This window comes from Balaenoptera ricei, chromosome 20 (genome assembly GCF_028023285.1).
Source record: "Balaenoptera ricei isolate mBalRic1 chromosome 20, mBalRic1.hap2, whole genome shotgun sequence".
NCBI classification, from domain to species: Eukaryota; Metazoa; Chordata; class Mammalia; order Artiodactyla; family Balaenopteridae; genus Balaenoptera; species Balaenoptera ricei.
The window spans coordinates 64,067,284-64,084,722 of NC_082658.1; the positions used below are offsets into that span (position 1 = coordinate 64,067,284).

Below are 17,439 nucleotides of genomic sequence, written 5' to 3' on the forward strand. Positions count from 1 at the left end.
GTGTGAGTGTGTGTGCCAGCCCGGTGCTCTGGCGAGTGGGCTGAGGACAGGGGTCTTCCGAGTGCTCCCCACCTGCTCTTGTTTAGCGCTGAGGAAGGCGGGGTGGCGGAGGCCCCCGGGCTGAGGTCCGTAGTCAGTGAGCCCCCTGGGTGCTGACTCATGGGCCGCCTCCTAGCCACGTCTGGTGATGGGGTGGCCACGAGCATAGCACATGGGCAGCGAGAGTGGGCACCTGCGGGGAGAGCGTGAGCCTCAGGAGGATGGGTGGGGCCCGGCTTGAGGTGTCTGTCATGCCCAGGTCTAGGCCCTGGGGGTGAGACAGCAGCGAACAAACAGCAAGCCCCCTGCGCTCAGGGACTCATGGTCTCGTGCTGGGACGGTGGGTGCAGCCCCAGCGAGCCATTGCTGTTGTTATTACTACCGCTACGAGGTCAGAGGTCGGTGCAGTGGGATTACCGTGGGGTCCTGGGTGGGGTGCACAGTTTTCCCAGACGCAGGGAGGCCCTGAGACACCCTTGTGGCATAGAAGCCAGGGCCTGGGGGGAGGGTGTCCAGGTGGGCCTGGGGGCGAGCAAGGGCGAGACTGGAGGGATCTGAGGGGCCCCAGCGGAGGATGGACTGACTCCTGGTGGCCGCCGTGGGCACTGGCACCGGGGTGGGAGTGGGGAGGCTGGCGAGGTGGCCATCATGCTGCTCTCGGCGGGTGATGCCAGGGGCCCAGGCCGGGAGGTAGAAGAAGGGCCTGGATCCTGAATATCTTTGCAAGCAGAGCCCTTGGTGGGAGAAAGGGAAACTGAGGAAGAACCCAGGCTTCTCGTCTGGAGCAGCCGGGAGAGTGGAGGTGGCCGAGGAGCTGGCTGGGGTGGAAGGGAGGGCCAGGAGCTGCTTGTGGGTGAGGCCGGGTCGGGGCGGAGGCGCAGGCGGGGTGGCCGCTGCCGGCCTCACTGCCAGCCCGCTGTCCCCTCTGTTGCAGGAGCTGTCCCGCCTGGAGCTGGCCCGGGGGCGAGCTGGGGTCCCACCGCCCCCGCCCCCGGGATGACCGCATCTGGCCGTGCCAACCCCTACAGCATCGTGTCGTCCGAGGAGGACGGGCTGCACCTGGTCACCATGTCGGGCGCCAACGGCTTCGGCAATGGCAAGGTGCACACTCGGCGCAGGTGCCGGAACCGCTTCGTCAAGAAGAACGGCCAGTGCAACATCGAGTTCGCCAACATGGACGAGAAGTCGCAGCGCTACCTGGCCGACATGTTCACCACCTGCGTGGACATCCGCTGGCGCTACATGCTGCTCATCTTCTCGCTGGCCTTCCTTGCCTCCTGGCTGCTGTTCGGCGTCATCTTCTGGGTCATCGCCGTGGCCCATGGGGACCTGGAGCCGGCCGAGGGCCGCGGCCGCACGCCCTGCGTGCTGCAGGTGCACGGCTTCATGGCGGCCTTCCTCTTCTCCATTGAGACGCAGACCACCATTGGCTACGGGCTGCGCTGCGTGACCGAGGAGTGCCCGGTGGCCGTGTTCATGGTGGTGGCACAGTCCATCGTGGGCTGCATCATCGACTCCTTCATGATCGGCGCCATCATGGCCAAGATGGCGCGGCCCAAGAAGCGCGCGCAGACGTTGCTGTTCAGCCACAACGCGGTAGTGGCGCTGCGCGACGGCAAGCTCTGCCTCATGTGGCGCGTGGGCAACCTGCGCAAGAGCCACATCGTGGAGGCCCACGTGCGGGCCCAGCTCATCAAGCCCCGGGTCACGGAGGAGGGCGAGTACATCCCGCTGGACCAGATCGACATCGACGTCGGCTTCGACAAGGGCCTGGACCGCATCTTCCTGGTGTCGCCCATCACCATCCTGCACGAGATCGACGAGGCCAGCCCGCTGTTTGGCATCAGCCGGCAGGACCTGGAGACGGACGACTTTGAGATTGTGGTCATCCTGGAGGGCATGGTGGAGGCTACGGCCATGACCACACAGGCCCGCAGCTCCTACCTGGCCAACGAGATCCTGTGGGGCCACCGCTTTGAGCCTGTCCTCTTCGAGGAGAAGAACCAGTACAAGATCGACTACTCGCACTTCCACAAGACATATGAGGTGCCGTCCACGCCCCGCTGCAGCGCCAAGGACCTGGTGGAGAACAAGTTCCTGCTGCCCAGCGCCAACTCCTTCTGCTACGAGAACGAGCTGGCCTTCCTGAGCCGCGATGAGGAGGACGAGGCGGACGGAGAGCAGGACGGCCACGGCCCCCAGGCCAGGCGCGACTTTGACAGACCCCAGGCCGGCACCGCCCTCGATCAGCGGCCCTACAGACGGGAGTCCGAGATCTGAGCCGCCAGCGGCCAAGGTGCAGCATCCGCCCCGCCGGGGAAAGGCCCCGAGTCCCGCGAGGGCCCCGGGCCAGAGCGGCATGGGCTTGGGCCCTGATTGCAGACTCAGTAGCGTTTTAGATGTTTTACATTTCTTCACAGTGGCCTGGGAATGTTGGTGGGAGAGCGGGTGGCCTGAGTGGCCTCTGAGGCCAGAGCAGGCCTGGGGGCGGGGAGGTGGCCTCCAGGGGAGGGGGGGGAGGTGGCCGGGCCACAGGAGCTGGGGGCTTCTGCCTCAGGGGGGAGCCACAGCCTCTCCAGAAACGGCTCACCAGCTGCCCGGCCTCTGTGGGCGAAGGCCCGCAGGCTGCAGTGCACCTCGCTGGTTTTTAACTTGGGGAGAAACACCGGGTTTTGGCTTTCTCAACCTTAGTTTAAGACTGTTTACAAAAAAAAATTAACATGTGATTGAAAAAAAGTTTTATAATTTGAGGGGGGGTGGGAAAGGACAATTAGAATTCCATTAGTCTGCCAGGATGCAAGTAGCTGGGTGGGGTTTCCAGAAGGTTCCCGAGGCTGGGCTGGCCTCTCTTCCATGAAGGCCGGGCACGTGGCCTGAGGGCAAGCACGGAGGTCAACCCCGCCTCCCCACCCCGTTGTGCTCTGTGCTCACGGGGTGAACTGGATTTCCTTTGTGATGGCAAAACCAAGACCTTGTTAATGATCATAACAAAAGCTTTTCAGTGTCACTGGGGTGGGAGTCAGGGCCGGGAAGAATCCAGTCTGAGCTTTTTAAGTTTGACTCTGTACCTCCTTTGAGGTGCATCTCAGGGCCAGGATGGGACCTGCCTGCGGTGGAAGGTCTGCTCCCCCCCCACCCAGCCCCACCCACCCTCCATGACCCCAGCCCGCCGGATTCTCCCTCCTTTTCTGCCCCGTGGCCTCCACCCCCTTCCCCAGAGAGGGCCAGCTGGGGAACGTAGGGGTGGATGTCTCCACGGGAAGGGGGGCCAGCTTCCCCGACTCCAAGGAAGTGTTTCAGCCCGTCCCCGCGGGGCCCCAGCATGAGTCGTGCCTTAGAGACCCTGGGGGGTCTGGCTCCAGTTGTCACTGTTTTTATTGGACTCACCCATCCTCCCTGCTGCCCCCGGCTCCACCATGGCCCTCTGTCTGCGGAGGCCAGGCCGAGCCGGCACCCATCCCGCCAAGGTGGGCAGCAGAGGTGAGCCTGGGTGGGGCCCAGCCAGGCTGTGCCCTGGTGCCGAACGCACAGGAACGTCCTAGGAGAGCTGTGGGCTGGTCAGCAGCCACATCTGGGCACCTTGGTCAGGGAGCGGCTCGGGCCCCCTGATTTGTCACTGGCTCTTGCCTCTGCCAACCCAAGAGCTGCCCAACGCAGGCTCGTTCCTGGCGAAGGAAACAGCTGTCAGGGCGGAGCCTGGGCCCCTCCCAGGACTACTGAGAGCGCTGTCCTCACAAATGACCAAGCCGGTCAGTCATTAGAGAGCCCCAGCCTGCCTATCCAGGCCGCCGCGGGCCAGCTCACCACCCGGAGATGCCAGGGCTCCGGCCCAAGTTAGGAGACAGAGGCCGAGTGCAGATGGGCGAGGGGCAAGGAGGGGCCGGGGGCTGCAGTGGGGGCTTCTGCCTCTCCCCTCCTCCAGCCCCTGCAACAGCGGGAGGCCTGGCCCTGAAGTCAGGGGCCGTGGAGGGTCCGGGCCCCGGCTGTGTATTCCCACCCAGAAAGCCCTGCCCGGGCCTCAGATGCCACCCTAACTTCCGGTCAGGAAGAGTCGGAAGGGTCAGCCCGAGGCAGGCAGAGGCCTTGTTCCTCTCAGGATCTGCTGGACAGGCCTCTGCCCTTCCTGGCCTGAGCCCCTGCCTCCTCAGCCTTAGTCCTGGGCGGTGATGTGGAGTCCCTGTGGTTGCCAGGTGGGTGGCAGCTGGCCCTGGTCGCTCGGGGCTGGCACATGGTCCTGTTGGGCCAGCCCTCCACTCACCCCACCAGGGCAGAGCCCCGGGGGCCCTGGGTCCCCCAAGGCCCTAGCTGTCTCGGGTGGCCCGGGGCGCCTCCTCTCGGGCCTGTCCCCCTCCCAGGCCCACGCTGGACGGCTCAGGTCGCAGACCCTGCAGGAGGGCCTCCCCGAGCTGCCTTTCATCTCTCACCAAAGGCAGATGCTGCGTTTTCAAACTCCGCTGCCCTCTTTTTGCCTCCTCTGTGTTTATTTATTTATTTATTTATTTATTTATTTATTGCTTGTGCTGAAGACCAAAATAGCCTCCCTCTTCAGTGCCCTTGAAGCGGGAGGGTGGATGGGGGGAGCCGTGTGTGCGGAGGCAGGCTCACGTGGTCCCTGGGGTGCGTGTGCCCGTGTGTGGGGCGTGGAACGTGCGAACCCGGTGAGTGTGCGCTGTGCCGTGTGTTGTGTGTGCGCCGAGCACGCGTGTCTGCTACGTGTGGCCTGTGTGCTGAGCGGGTGGGTGTACAAACCTGCTCCTGAGCCCGCCGCCCCCGGCAGTGGTATTTCCGGGAAGTTCCTCGACAGCCTGGACCCAGTGGTGCAGAGGCTGGAGCTGGCTGAGGCGCCCTCCGCCCTGAGACGCTGAGCTGCTTACGTGGGGCGGGGCCTGGGGACAAAATACGTGTGTGAGCACCGAGGCGTGAATTCCCGTGTGGAATCATCTCATCCATGTGCCGGTAAAACGTGTCCAATTATGGCTTTTCCTGTAAGTGCCCGAGTGTACATGGGAGTGCTGTGCAGATGTGTGCCCGCGACGAGCTCCGTACGTGTGTGAACCTGGGCTGATGGTGTCTATACGTGATGTATACATGTGTGTAAACGGACACAGGCTCACACAGTTATGTGTGTATCTACCCAGAGGTCTGTTTGTGTGCTCGTTGTATACGCAGGCATTGGTTTAAATGTTCACCAGGCTGTGGGGCTGGGCACACAGTACTCAGGACGGACACCGGCCGTGGTCCCACCAGCCCTCTGCCCCGATTCTGTCCACGTGGGCAGGCGTGGAGCACGTGTGACAGGGTGAGGCTTCTGTGTACCCGGGCACAAGGTGACAGCTACACGTGTATGTGAGGACTTGGCCTCCAAAGGTGAGCGTTTGCACGCAGTTGCATGTAGGAGGCCCGTGTGCATTTGTCCACGAACGCACGTCCGTGTGTGTGCCGGGCTCCGTCAGCAGGGCTGTGCCTGCCTGCTGGGGGGGGCGTGTGTGCGTTCGCGGACCCGCCTGGGTCCCGGAGGTCGTGTGTCGAGACGGGCGAGTGTCTCAGAGCACGGCGCCCCCTGCCCCCCCGTACCTGCTGGTGCTGTGCCACCCTAGGGTCCTGGCGGGGGCAGGGGGCCTGGCGGGAAGGAGGCCCCTGCACAGGTCAAATCGATGTCAAATCTATCTTAAATGGTGAAACTGGAGAATTTTCATGTTATTTTCAATACACAGCAGTATCTAAAGACGTAGGCCACAAGACTAGACCGCATTAAACCATTTTGATCTCTCGGAGTGCCACCGTGTGCAGACGTGTGTTTGAAAGGCCCCGCCTGGCGCGGCGGGTGCTGGTGCTCGTGCGGCCTTCACCCCCCCGGCCGTGTCCTGGGCTGGGGGGGCTCCCCAGAGGCCGGCGGGGGAGGGGAGAGAGGACAGAACTGGCCTCCTCGAGGACCCCCGCGTTCTTTTCAGGCCGTCGCACACGCCCTCACCCTCCCGCCCCCCGCCACCACCGTCCTCTCCACGCGGCCCGAGTGTGCCAGACCGCCCGCCTTGCCTGGACTCGCGCCCCTGCCTTGCCCCTCCCCGGGCCCGTGCTCCCCTTTCCTTTCTTCTGCAAGGGTTTGATGAAGGCAGGGCAGGCGCGGTCTGGGCCCCCAGCTCGAGGCAGCCCTGCTTCTCACCGGCGGACAGGAAGCCGGGTGGCGTGCGGGCGCTGGGGTGGTTGAGGCTGGGGCGATGGGGCCGGAGGGCAGGCAGGTGCCGCCGTCGCGGAGAGCAGCGTGCACGTGCACAGCCCGTTCCGGGCAAAGGAGAGCGTCGTCGCCCCGAGGGCTCCGGTGGCTTCTGGAAGTAGCCCCCAGGGAGAGAGTCCTTCCCTTTGCCCAAACATTCCCTGAGTGGAGACCTCCTCTGTGTCAGTGAAGGACCGGGGCCCTCATGCCGTGGGGTCCAGATGACATTCCAGACCACAGGATAAGAAGCCGGGTGATGGGAGGGGCTGGGGTGGTTGCGAGGACTTCCTGGCAGATGTCCCATGAGTCGGACCTGGAGATGGTTGGCTTTATGTGGGGTGGGGGCTTTCCTCCCCTGGCCCTGAAGCTTTCCCTGCGACCCCAATACCGGAGTCTAAGCCAGTTGTGGCCTCCCCCGCTCCCCTGAGAGCTATTTCCACAGCACTGACAGGTCCGGCCTCTGGGCAGGAGGACCTGGCCCCAGCCGGAGCTCAGGAGTCCCTCGGGGCCCGTCCTGGCTGGGACCCCGGGTCAGACGCCAGGCCACGCGCTTGCTCAGTGATCTGGAGTAGTGGCTTCCTTTCTCCTCCGGCCTCAGTCTCTCCATCAGTGGAAAAGGGTGTTCCTAACAACGGCCAGCTCCCAGATTTCTTGAAAAGAATGGAGGAAGAGAAGAGAAGCCCTTCGTGCAGCGAGTGCTTTGGACCCGTGCCCTCCTGTTTGAACACAGGTCTTCGGGTAGGGGTGACGCAGCCAGGACCCCCTCTGTGTGTGGCCATCACCACTGGCTGCCTCTGCTCTCTCCTGCCTCCCTGAGGATGAGAGAATCCGCCTGAAAACCGGTACACGTGGGGTGGGCGGGGAATCAGGATCAGGGCCCGGGCTTCCTGTTCCGGAGGAAGTCGGTTCAGGGTCAGTGAGGGACTTGCCCAAGAGCAATGGGAGGGTGGTTATCTGAGCTGGGGTCAGAGCTAGGCCTCAAGCCCCCAGCCCCCGCTGCGGACTTCACGGACTTCACGTCTGCTCCTTTGACCCAGATGCCTCCGCCCTCCCGGGCCGGAGGGATAACCTGGCCAGAGGGTCTGCCCCGGTTTATCCCCAGGTCCACCTCCTGCGACTTGGGAGGACGTCGGAAGTGGGCTTCTCTTCAGTGTCAAGGGGCCAAGGTCAGAGCGGTGGGGCCTCGAAGGACACCCCCATCCCCCCACAGCCCACCCTCCACCCAGGACCAGAGGGGTCTCAAAACGAGAATTAGGCCTTTTGGCCCCGCTGCCTGAAACCCTCCCTGTCTTCCTTCCACACTGGAACTGGAGTCCCCGCTGTTTCTCCAGCCCTGGAATCTGCCCATCCTGCCCCCTCCCCTGCTCCAGGCACCCTGCCTCGCTTCAGCTCCTTGAGAGCACGTTTTGCCCCTACCCCAGGACCTTTGCAGGGGCTGGTCCCTCTGCCTGGATCCCTCTTCCCCCAGACCCGCCTCCCACCCTTCCCGGCCCCCGTGCTGAGGCTCCCCAAGGGCAGGGATGGCCGTGTCTCTCGTCCACCCCTGCGTGCCCAGTGCCAAGAGCCGGGCTAGGATGTGCTCCCTGTGTATTCGTCTAACGGATGGTGGGTGGATGGAGGGCAGGCCCTGTGGGCTTCACCACCCAGAGGAGTGTCTTCAGGCCTCACCACCCTGCAGCCCCCCTTCACCTTCCCACTGACCCAGCTGGGCCAGAGCCCGGCCACCAGCCACGCTGAGGAGCGAGCAGCTCGGCCTGGGGCAGGAAGGGTGGAGAGCTTGCTGCTACAGGGGATTTGAGCCCACCGAGGGCTCTGGGCCCTACTTTCTTCCCTCTCAGTGCTGCCGAGAAAGCACAGAAGTGGGCCGTCCTTACCCAAGCCTGGACTGGGGTCTCGACGGCCTTCTGCCTCCTAAATGCTCATGACCGGCCATCTCTGGGCCTCAGTTTCCCTACGTGAGAAACGGGAGCTCCACCCATTCCTTCAACAAGTGTTTACGAATTGCCACTGTGTGCCAGGCAGGCATTGGCGCTCTGGGAGGAAGCAGGGCAGGCCCAGCCCCTGACGTCAGTCTAGGGGCTCAGGGGACAGGCGTTCAACATGTGAGTCCCCAGAAGTAGAGCCTGCAACAGGGATTCGTGTGCGCGTGATTCGCTGGGGGGTTGGGGGCGGGAAGCAGCAGAAGCAGGAGAGGAGCTGAAGGGCCCGGGTGGGTCCAGCTGACGGCCAGCTGGCCTGAGCCTGGGCTCGGGAATGTGAGCTGTCCCACTTGCCGGCGGGGGCTGGGCTTTTGTACCCTCAGCAGCCAGCCTCTGGCTACTGCCACCCTGCCGGGCGGGGAGGTCCAGCCTCTCAGCCATTTCGGGCCAAGGTGGCTCCTGTTGGCCCAGAATGGTTCTCCAGGGAGGGGGCAGCTGAGAGCCATTAGCAAATGACACAGCACCTGGGTGCCCGGCTCATCCTGGTAAAGGGGTTCAGGTGGCGCACAAGCCAGGCCTGCTGCAGCAGTAGCGATGCAGTGCGGTCCCTGAGTGAGGGACACGAAAGGGTGCCATGGGTAAAGCAAGGGGAGGCCTTGTTGCAGGGACCAAGGCGGGGGGGTCCTCCAAGGAAGTGACATTTCCTCTGAGATCTGAAGGGTGGGTAGAGGTTTGCCAGGTATGTGGGGAGGAGCTTCCCAGAGAGAGAGAGAGAGACCAGCACTAGCAAAGGCCCTGGAGTAGGAGAGCTCAGGAAGAAGCAAAAGGAGCCGCTTGGCTGGGGCAGGGAAGGCCACCCAGGGCCCGTGGACCCCACGCAGGGCCCGGCCTCCTTCCCCAGCACCCAGCACCCCTCAGGCCTCCCTGGCAGCCTTGCTGCATTGCCCTCCTCCTCCTGGAAAGCCAGCCTCTCCGGAGCGGGAGCTTTGGTTCTATCTTGTTCACGACGGAGCCCCAGCACCCAGAACAGCCGGTGCCTGGCACCCCGTAGGGGCTCAGCTTTGGCTGCTCCCGCAAGATGTGAAAGAACCGCAGGAAGTAAGATGTCCGTATTTGTTCTTGGCCTGTCCTGCGAGGGGCCGGGGGCCTTGCCGCAGGGCTGGCCGGGGTGGGAGGGTCCAGGAGGCCTCCTCCGTGTCGGCCAGGCTGTGAGGTGCCCGGGAGCCACTGCCTGCAGACTTTAACATTTTTCTATGCTGTGGTCTTCTTCTCAGAATAACATTTTGAAATGCACAAAATGAAATACCTCTGGTTGCAGAGGAAACCCATCCTCGTGCAAAGCAGTTACCAAAATACAAACGAAAAAATTTGTGGGATATTAATAACCACATTTCCTCACTAACCGCTGATGCCAGCTTCCTGGTGGTGAGCACAGCCTCACTGTCGGGGGTCCCAGAAAGTCACTGACGAAGAAACCCCCCCCCCCCCTCATTCTGCAGTCAGCAGAATCGCCTCCATCCATAAATGAAGAGGACGGCAAATTTCCATTTGAGGTGAGCAACACGGAGATGGACATGTTTCTCGTCCCAGTACATATGCCCTCGGGTTTTCCCCTGAGCCCTGGTGGGCGTGCGGGCCCGGGTTCAGGCCCTGCAGGCCCAGTGGTTTGGAGACAGGCTTGCTGCTGTCAGGCAGGACAGGGGAACTTTGCCGGCAGAGGCCCGAGAATAAATACCGTAGGCTTTGTGGCCGTGAGGTCTCTGGAAGCGGCGTGGCTCTGTTGTAGCATGAAAGCAAACCCGTTAGTTATTAGTTACTGTGTTCAAATAAAACCTCATTTATGGACACTGACATCCGAATTTCATATATTTTTCACATGGCGCAAACTATGACTCTTCCTTTGATTCTGCCCCCACCCCACAATCATTAAAAAAATGCAAAAACCATTCTTAGCTAAAGGGCCATACAGAAACAGGCTGTGGGCTACATCAGAACCTCCCAGAGGGCTTCTTTAAACTCACAGCACCATGAGTTCTGATTCATCTGGCCGGTGGCAGTCCCCAAATGTGCATTTCTAACAAGTTCCCAGGTGATGTTAAGCAGTTATGGGGGCCTCACCTTGAGAACTGCTGTTTTTCTGCCTGGGGGAAGGAGCCCCAGAGGTTTGTGTGTTGACCCCCTGCTCTGGCTCTCTCACACGGTTATAACCCATTCCGGGTGTGAGTTTAGGTGGCCGGCGTTCCCTACAGAGGTGTCGAGCCGAGGTAGCCCCTCTCTGATGTAGGAGAGGAAAAAGATTGTTTTCCCGTCTATCCTCCTAGGTCCTTCAGCTGGTACCCTGCAAAGTGGACTGACAAAAGACAGATGAACAAGGGAAAAACAAGCAGAAGTTTATCAACATATCCATAGCACATACACATGGGAGAACTCAGTGATGAGTGGCTGACAAGGATGGTTAGAACTTAGAATGTCAACAGCGCTTTACGCGTGAGGAAACTGACGCGTGAGGAAACTGAGGCTCACGGAGAGGAAGGAGCGGGCCGGCCTCTCAGTGCTCAAGCCAGACCTCTGCACCTCGTTTCTGATGCACCCTTTCTCTCCCTCACCTCCCACTCTAGTGCAATACCCTGACCTTTAAATTTTTAAAATTTGTTTTCAGCCCCAATACGTTTCTCCATCCCGCTGCCACCACCCGTTCCAGGCCACTGTCCTCACTGACTTGGATGATTGCAGTTATCTCCTCTCTGGTCCCCTGGGCCCCCTCGCCCTTCTCTACCTGCACAAAACTTTAGAGTCCCCTGGGCTTTGGGTCTGGGTGACCTGGGCTCCCTGACCCTGATGGGTCCACTGGGGTGCTGCATGAAGGCTCCTCCAGCAGGCAGAGAGTTTGGCTGCACCAAAAGGAGCACACCAGTTGCCTGGGTCCTGGCACCAACCTCTCTGAGTGACCTGCCGGCCCCAGGCCCTCCTTGAAACCTCAGTTTCCGACACATGAGGAATGAGGCTCTCTGAGGCCCTGGGTCAGGCCTGCATGCTGAAGGGCTCTTCCTTTCCCTTCCCGGATCGATGCTTCTTCAGTGCTGAGGCCTGGGGTTGTTCTTATTCCCTAGTGAGGCCCAGTGCAGAAAGTGAGCTGGAGCTTGGAGACCACAGCTCTGGGCCAGGGCAGGGCCCGAGGTTGTGTACTGTACAACCCCAGGATGCCATTCACAACCTACTCAGCCGTGCACAGCAATGGCAACTGCTGAGGCCTCTTGCCTCTCCTTGCTGCCTGCGGGCTCCGTGGGGAGGGATCTGCAGCATGTATGGCAAGTATGGTTTGGGATGCCCGGGGCCCAGATGGGAGCTGCTCCTGCAGACACCAGCAACGTTTTTTTGTGAACCTACTGGCCAGCTGGAAAGTGTTTGAAAGGGTGGTGCGGCCTCCTTCCATCACACACACATAACCACATACAGACCCACACATACACATGCACACACACCTAATATGTACACAAACACATACACGCCCTAAACACACACACAACAGTGTACGTCGTATTACACAGTAGTGCAAAAGAGCAGCCCCTGATGCGTGCACCAATGTGAAGGGGCCTCACAGTCACAAATGGAGACGTGCTCGAGTTCTAGGATAGACATGACTCTGTGGGGATAGAAGTCAGGCTAGGGGTTGCCTGTGGGAGCAGGTGGGCCAGTAACTGAGTGTTGGGGGTAGAACTGGGCGGATTTGGACTCAGAGAACAGGCAGCACCTGGATCTGGAGGGACGGCCCGACGAGGAGAGAGGTTTTGGGTCCACGTGTCCTGCCCAGCAAAGAACAGGTTTTTATCAATGTATGCATTGCACACACGGGACAGCTCAGTGAGGAAAAAAGATAGATAGATATGTACATAGATAGATAGACAGACAGAAAAAGCAGACACAGACACAGATAGGTAAAGTGACAGAACAAAAAACATACAGCCTGATAGATGGACCAAGAGATAGCATCAGAAGGACGGACACATAAACAGATATATTAACAAAAGGACAGAAAGACAGATGGACAACACGTAGAGAAAGATGGGCAGGAATATGGATCGAGAGATACAGGTGGACTAACAGACAAGTGAGGCAGACAGACAGACAGTAAAACAGACGGACAGGTAGACATGTACACACACATCTGTACATAGAGTCATACACACACACATGTAGAGACAGAGAGAGATGCACAGCCAGTGGAACAGAGGGGCAGACAGCATTTTTTTCCTCTTTTTTTTTTTCTGCCTTTGAATAGAGTTCCTCTACTGGGGCCTCTGGGGACGAGGCCCTGTGTGGGGCACGGGCCCGAGAAAGCCACTCCCACAAGAGGCGCCATTATAAGCTGACTGTTAACTGGGAGCCTTGGATTCTGGGTGAAACGTTTTGATGACTTCGAATGATGTGAAGGGCAAAACAGGGTAGATCTGACATCTCGTATGGCATCAGAATGCTTTCTGCTCTTTGAATATTTGACTAAGGATATACATCAAGAATTGTCATATTTTTATTTTATTTGTGCTTGTTTTTTGTTTAAGAGGAAACATCCAGAAAAATTCTACCCTGAAGCCTTTTTCCTGGAATATATCTACTGGAACCAGCAGAGGGCAGGAAATCATTAGTCACTAGATGGTGTTGCTTGGTCTGTGGACAGTAAAGTCAAGGGTTTCTTGAGCACTTGGTTAATTAACTCTAGGAGCTGTGCACAGCCATCTACCCTTAATGAACGTGCCGAGTCGCCAGTATTTATAGCGCTCAGCGTTTGTGCTCTTTCTCAGCAATGAGATATCAGAGGACACAGCTGTTCTTCAGAGCAGGGTGGAAAATCAACAAATATCCACTCAGTATTAACTTTATGGATGGTCCAATGGGGTTATATTGGATAGAATAAAGAACAACCCAGAATGAATATCCTACTGAGATTACCAACTTTAAGCTTATTCTTTTTCCTTTATATTGCATTACTTACTAAACTCTGCATTCACAGAAATAAGTTGGCTGTTCAGAAAGAACGACTTTTGGAAGATAAGGAATCAAAGTGTATCTGAGCTCCTTACAATTGACGGCCCCCCAGCAATGTGGTCTCTTCATCCAATTGCTGGCAACAATTAGACAGGTACTCATCAGTATTTACAGGTGACCCCTCACCCCTCCACCGCCAACCCCCCCCCCCCCCCCGCCGTCATCTCTAATGTAATTTGCAATTATAAATGCATCCTTAAGTTTTTACGACTTTGGAATAAGTAGGGATAGGCTGATCTTATCATACGAATAAGATCAAGCATGTTTCTCTTTGAACACGGAAATTACGAAACAGAAGTATTCCCGTTAAAATTAGCTTAGAGTCAATAAAGTCTGCTGGAATACTGATGAATGTGAAGAGTTAAGAAACAAACAGGAGGACTCAAGCTAGAACAACGAGCAGACAATACGGTGCTTCAGGTAAAGGAAGGCACTCCGTGCCCTCTTAATGAACCTCACCCTGTCCCAAAGCTAGCCACACTTGCATTCTCTATTGGGCTTTGCCAGTTTCTGGACCTCCAAGCAATGCAAACACACATTAGGTACTTTTTTATATCTAGCTTTTCCACTCAAGGTTATGTCTGTGAAACTCATCCATATTATTTCGTGCAGCAATCATTCATTTCATCATTGCTATGCACTATTGTTTGAATATATCAAAATATATGTGTCTGTTCGATTACTGGCATAAAATTTTTAATTGTCTAATTTTTCTAGCTTTTGCGTACTTGCACGTCTTTTCTTGGACATAAGCCATAATCTCTGTCGGGCTGTGTCAGAGGGGGTACGTTTGTATGCTCAGCTGTATAAATACTGCCAAGCAGTTTTCCAAAGTTGCTGTACTAATTTACACTCCCATCAGCGATGCTTATCTTGCCAGTTTTAAAATATTTTATTTAGTCTGTTTAATTTTAGTCATTCTGATGTGTGTGCTGTGTATGACATATTCATTTGAATTTCCTGAACAGTAATGTTGTAGGATTGGCTGTCCGAGGCTTCTAAGCCATTTGGTATCATCTTTTCTGAAGGGCTTGTTGAAACTTTTGATTATTTTTAATTGGGCTCTCTTTAAAAAGAAAATTGATTTGTAGCAGTTCTTTAGACGTTCTGGGTATGAATCCTCTATGGGATAAATGCATTGCAAATGCATCGTTCCCGTTTGTGTCTATTGTTTTTACCTAAAGTTCTTAATCTTAACAAAGTCCAATTTAGCAATCTTTTACTTTATGGTTGTTGCATTTTTTGGGGTCCCATTGGAGAACGCTTTTCTGACACCAAATTCACAGATGCTGTAACAGAAAGAAGACGCACTCCTATGTTTTCTTCGAGAACCTCTGTAATCCCACCTTTCGCCTGGGCAGGACCTTCTCCAAGGTCTGCGTCCCGGCTCTGCCAGGTGACGGCCCTTCCCCAAGGGCATGGGCTCTGCGAGCCCGAGCCCTGTCCTTTGTTTCTGCGGCCTCGCAGGCGGCGCCAGCTCCCCGAGTGTGGTCTTTCTTGTCTCGGGTCCCCGCTGCGTGCTTCTCCAGCTCCCTACGTGCCCTGGTCTCTGTTAGACTAACTGGTACGGTTTCCGTTTTCCCAACTGGACAATGACGAAACGATTACTAACCTGGAAAATGTAAACTAAAGCTACTTGCACTTCTCGTTACCTGTCTGATGGGTAACAACTGAGAAGGTCAGCAATATCCAGGGGTGGTCAAACCATGGGTAAATATATATACTTCTACGCTATTTTGAGTACATATGAGTGCTAATTTTTGAGGAGCCATTTGGCGGTACATAGTAATATTACAATGTGTATGGATTTGACCCGTGAATTTTCCTTCATGCCACCCCTGCCTCTAGAGAAAGACGCTCACCTGAGTAGGAAGACTCTTACTGGCATGATCACCTACACGTGGTTTGGATGTAAATCGTCATAACAGGACAGTTGTCATACTGGCACCTCCGATGTACAACATGAGGTCGATCTATGCGGCCCGAACAGGGCAGATAGGGTATGAAAGTGTTGATCTGTACAGAGAAGCATCTGGTATAGTTGTATAAAATTATGGCCCACAAATGATCTTGTTCTGCTGAGGGTTCCAGGCACTAAACTCTCAGTTCAGTAGATGAGTGGTGCCCTAGGTCATCTGATGTTTGTAGGGGACCGGGGCTCTCGTGGGGGTGCTGCTGGACCAGGGGACCACCCAGCTGTGAGGCCCCTGAAGCACGGACGCTGGCCAAGCCCGTAAATTCAACACTGCTCAGAATCTTTACTTGGTTGTTCTGGTCGTCCTAATCATGCCGTGAGCAAGTATGTCCCCGGGCAGTCTGAGGGCTGGGGCACAGGATAAGGGGGCTGCTGAAGGCCCAGCAGGTCGTGCACAGCGGCCTGCGTGGATAGCTGGCAACACGGAGAGGTTTGCCTCCCAGCGTGGTTGCCCCGCTGCCGCTTCTGTGATTATGTCATTTTACAGAGCGAAGGGATTTTGCGGATGTCACTAAAGTTCCTGATCAATGACCTTTGGAGGGATAAGACCCCAGTGGGCCTAATCTCATCACACGAGCCCTTGCGAACTGACTGCTTTCTCTGGCTACAGGCACAAGGGCAAGTCCGGGGCGTCCGGAGCTCAGCTGAGAGGGAGCTGAGCTGTTAGGTGTAAGTGATGAAAGCCACAAGCCACAAATGGAAGCGCTAAAGCTTTAATCACTTACTGTGATGAACGACGCAAGCATCTACAGCTGTTCCATTTTCCCCCAGGAAGTGGTGCGCCTGTTGAGGGCTAGGTAGAGCAGAGCCGCGTGGGGGTCGTCTTACTGCAGGGGGGAGCTCAGCAAAAGGCTCTGTCGGTTCTACGGACCCAAGGCTGAGGGTGGGTGTGAGGGGGTGGGCTCGGAGTGGAAACGTCCTGGGTACCAAGTCAGAGTGGGGAAAGTGCCTTCAAGGTTTCCCCTCCTCCCCGAAGGAGGCCTCATAGAGGCGCCTGGAGAAGACCCCTGTCCGAGGCTTCAGATAAAGGGACCTGGGAATGGAGGTGCTGGGGCTAGAAATGTACATTTGTGAGGAGCACTGCCAGCCAGGGGGCCTGAGCTCCTTGACTGTGGAGGGGAGCAAAATCTGTCATCCCAGAATGTGTCTCTCTGGCATGAGGATTCATTTAGGCTGATTATTTTAAGAAACAGAAGACTCAGGAAGTGTTTTGTTTTTGTTTTGTTTTTTTTTTTTTACCTCCCTCTTAGCTGCCTGTAGAATTTAGATAAAGGGTCTGTTCCTGGAACAGAGCTGTCACCAGAGAAATCTGCAAAGAACGTGGGTTATGTGTGGTGGGGAAACTCAGCAGAGCCTGGAGACCAGAGTCCAGTCTGCGTCCCACTTTCTCTGCAGGGCCCAGGAAACGGCGATTTACCAAACATCTGCATGTCTGCCACGGGGTGAACTGTCTGCGTTCCCTTTGAAGCCCCAAATCCCTACCCAACATCCTCTATGGTCTTAAGCTGAAGATGGTATTTAAGGTGAAGGTTTGGCCATTGGCGAGTTACTCAGTTTCCCTGGGTCTCTTCCATGTATACATGTTATTAAAGTTTGTCTGATTTTCTCTTGTTAGTCTGCCTCATGTCAATTTAATTCTTATACCAACCAGAAGAATCTAGAAGCGTAAAGGAAAATCTTCCTCTCGGACGGCTGAGTATTTCATTATATTTCTATATATATGTATATATACATATCTCACGTTTTCTTTATCCACTCATCCATCGATGGACACAGGTTGTTTCCATATCTTGGCTTTTGCGAGTAACGCGGCCATGAACATGGGGCACAGATATCTCTTTGAGATACTGATTTCATTTCCTTTGGATACATACCCAGAAGTGGGATTGCTGGGTCATATGGTAGGTCTATTTCTAATTTTTTAAGGTACCTTCCTACTGTTTTCCACAGTGGCTTCACCAATTTACACTTCCACCAACAGTGCACAGGAGTTCCCTTTTCTCCCAAGTGAGCGTTTTCAATCTGGGGAGATCATCAGTGATGCCTCCACAGAACCTCCCTGCTGGTTCCGTCTGGGTCTGAGTACCAGACTTCCCAGCATCGCTGCCTTGGAAGAGACCCGTGGGCGAGAGGGAGCTTGTTCCGCAGAGAGAAGCAAAGGCTGTGGGGATGGGGTGCAGGACCCGTGTGGGGAGGGGCACGGAGGCAGCATCAGCTCCTTCAGCTGCAGCTCCTCGAAGGGCCCTGGA

The 17,439-nt window shown here is 56.7% G+C and overlaps 1 protein-coding gene across 3 annotated transcripts in view; it reads left to right on the forward strand.

Annotated features, from left to right (window-relative positions):
• Positions 1 to 16,804, forward strand: part of KCNJ12 (potassium inwardly rectifying channel subfamily J member 12) — a 48,578-nt gene extending 31,774 nt beyond the window's left edge. For all 3 annotated transcript variants that reach the window (XM_059907084.1, XM_059907082.1, XM_059907083.1), the window contains one exon: positions 974 to 16,804. In XM_059907084.1, coding sequence (XP_059763067.1) covers positions 1,036 to 2,319 — 1,284 coding nt within the window. In that variant the 5' untranslated portion in view covers positions 974 to 1,035 and the 3' untranslated portion in view covers positions 2,320 to 16,804. The remainder of the gene's footprint in view (positions 1 to 973) is intronic.
• The last annotated feature ends 635 nt before the right edge of the window (positions 16,805 to 17,439 follow it).